At 52.8% G+C, this 11,242-nt stretch overlaps 1 protein-coding gene across 4 annotated transcripts in view; it reads left to right on the top strand.

The window, feature by feature from the left end:
* The first annotated feature begins 288 nt into the window (after positions 1-288).
* The window catches only part of SSBP3 (single stranded DNA binding protein 3), a 166,116-nt gene continuing 155,162 nt past the window's right edge, over positions 289-11,242 (top strand). Inside the window, exons 1-4 of one of the 4 annotated variants that reach the window (XM_086717051.1) lie at positions 289-737; positions 1,734-1,806; positions 2,031-2,092; positions 4,689-4,773. In XM_086717051.1, coding sequence (XP_086573177.1) covers positions 682-737; positions 1,734-1,806; positions 2,031-2,092; positions 4,689-4,773 — 276 coding nt within the window. In that variant the 5' untranslated portion in view covers positions 289-681. The remainder of the gene's footprint in view (positions 738-1,733; positions 1,807-2,030; positions 2,093-4,688; positions 4,774-11,242) is intronic. The other 3 variants (XM_086717053.1, XM_086717052.1, XM_086717054.1) reach the window with 3 other exon arrangements.

Here is an 11,242-nt window from a genome sequence, read left to right as displayed (position 1 = left end):
TCGCCGGGACCTGGAGACCAGAGCTCCCCCAGCCCGATTCGAGTCCCCTCCCCACAACTACAGAAAAGAGAGGCGCGCGCCCCCAGGCACCCCCGGCTCGGCCGCAGGAGCAGGGGCAGCGGCTCGGCAGAGGCGGCCGCAGCGGGGACTGCCGCGGCCGGGCGCTGACAGGGCGTCCCTCCCGGGCAGCCGGGCCCGCCCCCGCGCGCCGATTGGCCAAAGCGGCCATCAATCGCGGGACGTTGACGCCCGCCTCGCTTCCTCGCCCGGGTAGCCACGTTCGGTTGAGCTCCAAGTAGACCAGCGGCAGCGGCGGCGGCAGCGGTGCCGGAGGCGCAGAGGGCGGCGCAGGCGGAGCCGGGCGGGCGCGCGAGCGAGCCAGCGGGCGGCCGGGCCGGCGGGCAAGCGGCGGCGGCGGCGGCAGCGGCACCCCAGGCCGAGCCGGCGCGGGAGGAGTTCCAGGGCGATGGGGCCGCGGCCGGGGCTGACGCTTTGACAGCTGGAAAGAGCGCGGAGCCAGCGCCTGGGGGGGAGGGAGGGGAGCGCGGCGAGGAGAGCGCGAGCGGGCGAGCGAGCGAGGCCGGGGAGGGGGCCGGGAGCGAGGGGACAGCTCGGGAACAGCCGGAGCGGTAGCGGCGGCGGCGGCGGCGGCCAGGCTCGGCGCCCTCTTCTCTGCAAACCATGTTTGCCAAAGGCAAAGGCTCGGCGGTGCCCTCGGACGGGCAGGCTCGGGAAAAGTAAGCCCTATTTTCCAAGTGGCGGCCGCGCCGTCGCGGGGCTGCGGGAGGGCGGTGGGAGGCAGGTGGGCGGGCGGGGGCTGCTGCGCCCCGGGTCGGGCGCCGCCTGCCTGGCCCCTTCCCCGAGGCCGCGGCGGGCGGCGTGGGAGAGCCCATTGTTGGGAGGCGGCGGAGGCCGGGGCGTCGGGGGGCGCCGCCGGGGGAGGGGGCACCTGGTGGCCGCGGGGCGTGCCGGCCGCGGGGGCCCGCGGAGAGGGGTGGGTGAGGTCCCGAGCGCCGGCTTGGGCGCCCGCCGCGGCGGCCGCACTTTGCCCAGCGGGCGCGGGCAGGGGGCGCGTGGCTTCTGCAGCCCCGAAGGCTCCTTTTGTCCGCCCGCGGCGTGAGGAGTGCGTGCCGGGGGCTTTGTTCGGCCGGGAGCCCTCTCCCTTCCCTGCCCTCTGCCTCGCTGCCCGCCCCGCGCCCTCCCGGGCGCCGCGCTGGGCAGGGACGGCGGCGCCGGCTTGGCCCTGGGCTTGGGGGACAGTTGCTTGGGGGGGAGGTGGTGAGGGTGGCGCTTTGCTGCCCTCTCCAGAGCGCACGGAGCACCCCGGAGTCCGGGACTGAGTCTCCCCGGACCCACAGAGCTAGGGAGAGGGTGGCGGTGGCAACGAGTGGGTCGGGAAAAGGAGGGAGGCTCTGGGGTCGGAAGGCTTTCGAGTTTGAGAGACCTAGGTGGTTTTGGCTCCGATGCCAGTTGGAAGTTCAAGTTTGGGGGCTGCTTTCCAGCCCTCACGGCTCGAGGCAACGCGTCGCCTGGTACCCACCCGATAACTGTTTCCACCCGCATACCCCCCCCCCCCCCCAAAGGGCATGGCCGAGCTGGCCGCTCACCTCTGGTTGGGGCCACAATGGGACAGCGCAGACAGGGCTGGAAGCCGGCTGGCAAGGTCCAGAAGCGAGCACCCCGTGTGATCTGACGTCTTCCCTCTCTTTTTGTGCCCCCTACCCACTTTCCAGGTTAGCTTTATACGTCTACGAATATTTACTGCACGTAGGAGCACAGAAATCTGCACAGACCTTCTTGTCAGAGGTGAGTGGAACTCCCCCCAGCCATCCAATTTCTGGACACCCCCTCTTCCCCACTATTCTTAGAGCCTTTGTTTTCAGGAGCAGCCACTGTGGCCACCATTTTGAATTTTTATCACCTTTTGGCATTTATTGTTAGTTGGTCTTCACAGCCTTTTGGCTCTGGGAAGCCCCCAGCGCACCCTTCCTCTCTGCTCCTCTAAGTGGTCTCTGCTCTCTGCTTTCCAGATTCGATGGGAAAAAAACATCACGTTGGGAGAACCGCCTGGGTTTTTGCACTCGTGGTGGTGGTAAGTTTGCGTGATAGTTTTGTGTGTGTGTTTGTTTTGTTCTGAGCCCAGGATCCTAGTGAACAAAGACGGGAGGCGTGGAACAGACCCCCATGCCTTAGCCCTCAGTCTTGGCACAGAACAGGGCACCTGCGGGCACTCAGACCAGAACTGGTGAAGGAGGAGAAGGGCAGGAGAGGCTGTTACCTGAAGTTTTTGCCTTCTCTTTCTCCTCCTATTGAGAACCGACTAAATCGTGCCTAGTGTTCGTACAGAAACTCTTTCACTTTTCTGTCTCTCTCTGGGGTACCAAGCAGGGGCTTGAAAAAACCTTGAAGGATTTTTGTCAGTTCTGCATGCTGCTTTAATTAGAGGGAGTGGGGGCGGGGTGGGGTGGAGAGGATACCAGGTCTGTGTTACAACTGGCCTGTCCCTTCCTTTTTCTTCTGTGAGTTTGAAACCTTGAGAGAGCAAATCTACTGGGGCCTTTCCCAGGCACACTCAGAAAAAGCAAGAAGGGGCTGCCACTTCCTTTAAAGATACTGATTCAGACTGATTGGACCTTCCTCTCCTCTGTGGGCCCTACCCCCAGCATCCCTAAAGCCACAAAGTTTCGTTTTAGGGAGAACCTTAACTGGTTGGTGTTGACCTCTCAGAGTGCATGTAGTTTCCTGGCTCTCCCTTATTTGTGACCCTTTCCTGGGGCCCTTCAGGGTGGGACCTCAGCAGGTGTGATCTCCTTGTCGGTTTTGCAGCAGGCAGGAGGCGGCTTAGGGGTCAGCAGGAGTGAATTGCTGTGAGTGTAAGACCTGGATGTTTTGCGGGACCGATTGGTGGAGTCTTTGACATCCTTTTGAAAAGGACAAGAAAGCAGAGTGGCTTTTGATATTTTGGTGGGAGTTCAGAAGGGTCCCTGTGCCATGTCTTGGGATCTTAGCGCGTTTACCTGACCACCAGTTCAGGCTACTGTTTCAAGTTTCTTTGAATCGAAATGCGGGGGGATGAAGTGTCTGTTCTAACTTGCACAGAGAAAATGAGTTTTTAATTACTTCTGCCAACCTCGGAACTGCCGTGCTGTGGCGTAAGGGTTCTACCTGTAGGAGTGGGTGATGGGTTCTCTGTGGTGGTTTTTGGAGAGGACTGTGTGAGCGGGGTTGGTGTGTCTGATCATCGTGAATTTTGCAGAAACTTGGGCTCATAGGTAGAAGTTACTGAGAAGGAGCTGCGGAGTTTTTAGTGTTGGAAGTCTTCGGTGTGTGGGGGAGTTAAACGTGTGCAGCTTCAGGGGACAGAAAGGAATGTTTTTGAGCCTCCTTCTGCAGCTACTAGAAGCCCCCGATTTTCTTGTTCCATCCGTAATCCCTCGAGCAATCTTCTCCGGCCTTGTCTCAGCCCCAGGAACGTGGAGAGCAGTGGTGGCTCTGAGTGGCTGTGGTCTGGTTAGTTAGAAGTTGCCTTGCGCCACTTGACAAATGAGCTGAGGCTCTCTAGGTGGGAGGAAGCAGAGCCCTGATTCTAAGAGGGTCAGGCCACGGGATTCACACCCCTTGAATGGTATGGCTCCTCCGATGACACTGGCAGAGTTGGCTGTTTGTGATGGGGACAGGAGCACCAGACCAGGAGTCAGACTTAGGCTCTGGGGCCCGTTTCGTTCAAGTGGGTGCCCAGCCCTGGGCCTTGGGCTCCTAACCCAGAGGCCCTTACTAATACCAAATACTGGGGTTTGTATAAAGTTTTACTGGCTGACAGGTGATTTGTCTATTCTCAGGTGATACAGAGTGTTAGAATGACCATACAAAATCTTGGAGGGGGATGAGGCAGGGAGGTCTAGGCTTCCCCCCTGACCCCACTCCCCTCTTGCTGGATGGGTGGACTGAGGCCTCTCTGAGGAGGGCTATTTCAACATGAAAGGACAAGATACTTGGTTGTCTATAACATACTCTTCTTTGCCTAATTGATATGCATTCTTTGAGTGGGGGAATGGTTCTTGCATAAGAATTCCTTGGGGGAGGGCCTGGATGGGAGTAGGGGTGAGATGGGAGGGGCGGGGGTGTGGGCTCTTGGCTCTGGGATTAAGAACCTGTACGTTCCCTTTCTTGCCAGTCACCCAGATTGCTACACATATGAATCATAGTCCTGACTTTGACAGTTTAACCTTTTTATGAAACGTAGCCATTTAAGTTGGGGAGGGGTTGGTGAGAGGAATACAGCTGAAAGGAGAGGTGTGGATTCTTATCTACATTCCTACGTGTCCTATATGGGCACCCCCGTGGACGGCTTGTACTAATCTGTCCAAACTTCAGTTGCCCCGTGTATAAAGTAGGGGTAAAGTCACCCACCTTGTAACACCGTGGTAGTTACGGGTAGTGTCGTGGGTGAGAGGCATCCGGCACATGGTAGGCACCCGATAGAACTGACACTCTTACTACAGATGTCTGGCTTGCCGGAAGAAGTCGGTCCATTTTGTTTTCAAGCCCGAGTTTGCTCAATAAAGGCTGGGGGTGTGGGATTGAGCCTCTGGGAGACCTGGTGCTGTTAGCACCGCACGTTGTGCACTTGTCGTTGGGACACAAGTGATAATTAGTAACCTGATCTTATTTTATGTTTCGATTTGCAGCGTATTTTGGGACCTTTACTGTGCAGCTCCTGAAAGGCGAGACACTTGTGAACATTCGAGTGAAGCAAAAGCCTTTCATGATTACGTGAGTAACAAATTTTTAATCCTGGCAATAATTACAGGGTTGGAGAGCTCTAACTTCTCTAGTACCAGAAGCAAATACACAGCCAATTGGCAGTGGTCTTTGTTTTCTCCTTGCCTTTCTTTTTGTTCTGCTCCCCTCCCTGCTGCCCTTGCCCCGTGGTAACTTGGTGAACGGTATTTCATAATGTTGTGATTATGCAAAAGAGTGTAGATACCTATCTGGAGAATTAAATGGTGTTGATCAGGGCTCAGCCATGTGAGGGTTATGTTCAGAGTGGACAGTTAGCTGGGAAGAGACCGAGCCTCCTTGGTATTGGTTTAATTCAAAAATGTACCACCACCACAACAGAAAAGCAACTATGAAACTTGTGCTTGGGTGTTTGAGTGAGCATTGGTGAAATGGACTCTTGCATTACTTTCCAGGGAGCAGTCTTTTCAATTACGTTTTGGGTTGTGTGTGGGGTGTGTGTGTGTGTGTGTGTATGTATGTATATATGTATGTGTGTGTGTATGTATGTATATATGTATGTGTGTGTGTTGGGGGGGCTCATGCTGTGTCCACTAAGACCATGTATGCTTTCAGGTCCTTGGCTGCTCCATAATCTCGTGTTCAGAATGTTCTTGTGAAGGTAGTTAATTTCATCATATAGTGCTTGCTTCGCTATCATTCATCCCCTACCTGGATGAGTTTCTTAAGATTTATGAAACGCTTATAAGAGTGATGTCTACCGCATATCCATCTCCCATGGCAGTGCCCCTCAAAAAAAAATATTGGATTCCAAACATGGGTTGGAGTCAGAATTTATGATCAGATGAAACATGATCTTGGGGAGATGGGAGATGGAAGGGGAAGTGTCTGCAATTCTTCCCAGCCTCTTTCCAGTCTTTGCTTCCCATTGGCCTGGTAGATGGGTGTGTGTGTGTGTGTGTGTGTGTGTGTGTGTGTGTGTGTGTGTGTGTGTGTGTACGCATGGCCACGCACACGCAGGCAGAGAAGAGGTGGTTCATTTGATCTTGTACTTTTTTCATGAGGTGGGTAGGAATGGTCTCCAAGCTCTCGAGTATTGAAGTTGGTTTCTTTTATCGTCCTCAAGGCCCACCCACTTGGCCAGGCCATGTGTGTCCCCTGCGTGCAGAGGTTGAAACTGACTTAGGACACCGGAACCTAAGTTGCATTTCACAAGTGGTCAAATCCCATTTCCATGAATATCTTTACAGTGAAGATTTCCCCTGAAATACAGGGAGTTAGAGACTAAGCTGGAGGCTCACTGGTTTTAAGAATATTCAACGTGATGCAATTTTGTTATGACTGAAAAGTTAATGACCTTGGCACAGAATGCTGAGGAAATTGACCAGTTCATGTACCCTCTCCAGGGTTGCAAAAGAGAAGCTGGTGAATGGTACTTACGGCCTGGTAAACTTTTAGTAGTGCGAGGTGAGGTGACTGGTTCTTTTATGGTGTGGTTCTTATGGGAAAATCTGTGGTGATGATCATAGGGTTTCCTGAGCTGGAGGTTGGCTGAGGAGGCCAGAAGGTACATTAGCCACATAAAAAATAGTTAGCGAATTTGACTTAGGAAAAGTTAGTGAATTTCTGCTTAGGAAAAGTCTTGCTTTTTCTCTTTTTTTTTTTTTTTTGTTGTTGTTGTTTTTTTGGGACCTATGGAGAGCTGATTCCTGTGTGGCCAATCTTTGCTGTGCAAATGGTTTCTTTTTTAAGAGTTGGGGAGAGAGGTGGATGTGCCTATGTCAAATAAATCTCTTGATATAGGGTGTCTATGCTATCTTTTGCAATCTGTGAGAAAAGTTAATTTTTTAAAAATATATTTATTTATTTTTGAGAGCGAGTGCGCCAGCCGGCAGTGGGGCGGGTGGGGGGGTGGGTGCGCGGGGTGTGTGTGCAGAGAACAGAGGATCCAAAGCAGGCTCTGCCTTAACAGCAGTGAGCCTGTTGCAAGGCTCAAACTGGAACCTTGAGATCATGACCTGAGCCGAAGTCTGATGCTCAACTGACTGAGCCACCCAGGCACCCCAGAAGTTAATAATTTCTAACAAAGTTTTGTGCTCTGGTAAAGGGTGTGAGGTTCTGGCCATTTGTGGTTTGGTCTGCCATCTTGAAGTAATATGGATGGCAGCGAAAGCTTGCGTGGGTTTGCTTTCAATAATTTGTTAAGGAATAGTGTCAGAATTATGCTGTGAAGTTGGCATAGACTTGATTGAAGTCACGCTGATTGAGGACCAGAGTTCGCGGATTTTGGGGTCAAAACTCTTTTTCCTAGGTTGGAATCCACTTGGTTTCATTGGTCTGAGAGGCAGGTTGTGATAAATGAGGACGGGGAGGGAACATCTGTATTGTGAAGGCATTAAGGGGTGGTTTGGGGTTGCAGGGGTGACAGAGAAGCAACTGGAAAATTAAGAGAAATTTGAGAAAATTAAGAAAAGGAACTCTTTTTTCATTGTCCTTCTCCAATCTTCATGTGTTCTATTTCCATGGCTACTGTCTAGTTAGCCCTCGTTCCTGCTTGCTAGAATTACTGCTGTTGTCTCTTTCCAGACTCTTCCTCCAGTTTGGAATGCATGCCTCTCCTATCCATTCAAATCCTGGCCATTTTTTTAAACTTTTTTGTAGACTTTTATGATAACTTTTATGATCGTTTTCTGCACACTTTGATCACTCCCATCTCACTGCCCATGGAAACCATCTATACAGAGCCTTGTTGGCAGCTTTCCATGGGCTGGGGCCTTGTGCTTGCTGAGTGCTTTGGTTCAGTCTCATTTCAAGCCGCCAAGGGGCCAAGTGAGAGAAGGAATTGTTACCTCCATTTGCAGATGAGGAAACTGAGGCACAGAGAGGTTAATTCACAGCTGGTATCTGGTAGAACGAGGGTCCAAACACGGGCCATAACTGACTCCAGAATCGGTGCTCCTAACACTGGCTCAGTGCTGCAGGACCATGGCAAGTGCCCTGTTGGCTCCTGTTCCGATTGACTTCTCATTCGGATTTGTCTTTCCAACCACAGCTGATTAATTTTTTCCATGCCAGAGACCTTTCATGTATATACAGAGCTATTCATCTGTGTAACTCTCCCATAATGCCTTGCACATAGTAGGCATGGGTGCTAATTGAATGAAGGGGTTAAGGAACTATGGGTGAGAAAAAATAGGTAATTCGGGGTCACTGAGTAACCTGGCCTGGAATAGCCAATGGCATATTGGAAGATGTTCTTTTGGCGACTTCACTTTTGCGGGGTGATCTTGAGCCTGGTGCCTCTAATGTGCATTAGCTAGTTACCTGGCATCTTGTAAAAGAGTGGGCAGCAACTGACTTTCCTTTTTCAATTAAGATGATTCACAGATCACCATAGTTTGTGGGGGAGCCTGTCAGCCCAGGTACCTGCTCAAGCCTTGGTGAGGGGCAGGGGTGAGGAGGGAGTGCCCGACTGCTGCTGGGCTAGAAGGGACCTCGACTGGGAAGATCCTGGTCTCCACTCGCTTAGGGAAATGACTTTGTGCTCCTGGCAAATTGTCTCCCCTTCTTGGCAACGGTCCCAGCGGTCTTAAAGGCTCCTCTCACGTCAAGGCCGGACCCTAGGAGCTGGAATGAACCAGGTGATTCGGGGGAGGGGGTTTAAATTTTCTTGGAATTGGTGAGTTTTTATTTGAGTCACAGTCTGTTTCCCCACTGACACACCAAGCACATTATCTGTAAGCATGAGCCCCTGATGTTGACCGCATGTAACGTGGAGCCTTAGGACATTTGGTGCGCGAGTGGACTTTTCTGAGAAATTGGTTTGCCTTAAGTCAGAACAGCCGTGAGGCCCTGGGAGGAGGCTCACGGGGACTCTACTGTGGTTTCCTCTCCCGGCTAGAGCGTTGGGTCTCAGAGTATTGATGAACGCCCTTGGGTGCCATTGGGTCCTCTTAGACGCTGCTGTCTGGGTCCTGGCCTCCTTTTGTGAAGCGGACACTCTCAGTGCTACCTGTGTGTCTTACTTTGGGCCCAGTGGTGTCCTGGCTGCCTTCTCCACTTGGCTCTCCTCCAGGGTCGGTGGGGGTGCTAGAAACAGGTGTCTGTGGTGCCTTCTTGGCTACCAGCAGTCCTTTCCCTCCTTAAGGTAGCTAATTGTATGTTTTCTTCTTGGCAGCAAGGAATGAGTGGAGTAGACAGGGCCCGGGGTTGGCTTCAGTGCCGAAGGTGCCAGAGAGCAGTGGTGGCTCCTTGCGCCGCTCATGTGACCGTAGTTCTTAGAACGCTTTTTCAGCACATGCTTGTGGTTTGGCCTCACGGGGGCCTGACTGGCCAGGTTTTATTCTTAGATTTCATCCCCATTTCACAGATAAGAACACTGAGGCCTGGAGTTGAGATAGTTTGTCCAAGGGCATGTAGCCAGGGGGCAGAGCTGGGACTAGATGTTAGTCTTTCGAGTTCTGCCTCTCAGCCTTTGACGGCGCTTATTTGATACAGAATTCCTGCTAAACGGAGGGAACGTTTGTGCATTTGACCCCAAGTGTGCCCCTATACAGTCACTGAAGAAACGCATTCAGCAGAGAGTTAGACTGAAGCCCCTGAGAGGTAAATTGCAGAGTCACTGGCAGAGGTGGGACTGGAGCTCGGGAAGGGAGTTTGTTATGGTACAGTGGCTCTTTTGGCAGGGAAAATGTGATAAAAGCTATGGCCTTTCCTTCCAGAAAATACATGTGTCCCCACAAAGGAGACTTTGTGCCTGGTTTTGGGAGGTGCACGGATTGCTGCCTCTAACCCCAGCCCCTCTGTGATTCCCGGGGAAGAACTCGGGGAGTGTGCTAGACATGGAATCCCATGACCTTGGCTAGTGTTGAGCCTCAGTTTCTCTGCTCTGAAGACCTGAGGTCCCTTTCTGCTCTGCCATTGGGAGCCCCCGACTCAGCAGGGCTGGCTCCCTTACCCCTGTGCCTCTGCAACAGGACTCTGCTGACCCCCTAGCCCCCAGCTGTGAACCTGTCTCCAGGCAGTGGGGGGCAGGTGGGGGGATTAGGAAAGTGCCCCAGAGGCCTAGGCGTGGACGAGAGCTGAGGTATTTGTGGCTCTGTGGCAGGGGTCCAGCGTCCTTGGTGGGTTCGAAATAGCAAAGTGATATTTGAGAGGGCTCTCCTTGGATGTGCTGAGCTGGGGTTCCTGCCAGGCGGGGAGTGTCCACGCCTGCCAGAACCCTTTGGGGGCAGGGGCATGAGAGGACGGCAGGGCAGTGCGGGCAGAATGGGAGGGGAAGGGCTGAGGCCCGGCCCGAGGAGCTGGGGAGTGCTCTCCCCAGAGATAAGCCAGCCTAGCCATCTGCCCAGAGGTCCTGGCAAGTTCATAGCAGTTGCCTTTGGCTCTGACCCTTGGCGCCCTTGTGTGGCAGATTAAAAAAACAAAACATAACACAGTTATTTTTCCCCACCCCCACCCCCCTTGGAGCTTAGACTTTGTGTTGCATCCTTTCTTGGGGCTCCCACCCCGCTTGCTGCAATTCCTCTAACCCCAGAGGCTGCCAGACTCCTCCATCGGTAGCTAATTAAACACTAAATGAGTAACTGGAATTGCATTTTGCCAGAACCCAGGCTGTGCGGCCACCTTAATGGGTTTCAAGTGGCGGCAAGACCCCAAATTGCAAATCCTTGCCCTTTATTTCAAGGCAGGAGGTGGGGCTGGGGCAGGGGTGGGGGTAGAGTGGCAGGGACCCAAACACAGTTTTTGGCAGTGGTCACTTCATTTGAACTCCAAGACCAGCCGTGTGCACGTCTTTGCATAATGCCATCTTTGTTAGCTAAGCATTTGCAAACTTGGACCAAGAGTTAGTTCTGTGCCAGCCACTGCTCTGAAGGAGCCAGAGACACTCAGCCCTCCTCGAAGTGTCCCTTAGGCTGTCTTAATTTTCCAAGGGAAGCAGGTTCTCTAGTGGAGACCTCAGGCCAGGGCTGCCTTGCCCTCTTCCCTCGACCTTCCTGCCTCTGTGTGTGAGTGTGTGTGTGTGTTTTAAGCCTTAAGAGGGAGACATGGAAGGGAGGTGTGTGTGCTTGAGGGCCTGTCAGCCAAGATAACAGAAATGTTACACTAGCTGTAGCCTTTATAATAGCGTCTAGGGTTTAGAGTATTTAGAAAAATTAATCTTTTTTAGCTTGGTAATAATTCTGACCACGGCACAAGTGCATTAGATGATTCACATAAACTTCTTTAATACATGTTGCTAGGAGCTTACAGCAAATAGACAATAACGATTGTTTGTTTTTGATTCGCCAGGGTAATGGGGTTTTCTGTAGCCTCGGCAAGATGAGTTTTAGAAATGTTTCTCTCCCGTGTTACGCTTTTCTCTACCCGGGTCTTGAATCCTCTGGGTTTTGAAGGGTTTGGGCTCAGACTGATGACTGGGATGCACACCTAAGTTCCATTCCTCACTGTCATTTCCTGGCAGGGTGGAGTTTCAGATCTCAGTTTCCCCATCTGTAGAGTG

This window comes from Puma concolor, chromosome C1 (genome assembly GCF_028749965.1).
Source record: "Puma concolor isolate L17-30 chromosome C1, mPumCon1.1.hap2, whole genome shotgun sequence".
Taxonomy (NCBI): domain Eukaryota; kingdom Metazoa; phylum Chordata; class Mammalia; order Carnivora; family Felidae; genus Puma; species Puma concolor.
Note: the sequence above shows the minus strand (reverse complement) of the source record. Positions and strands in the feature narration are given on the sequence as shown.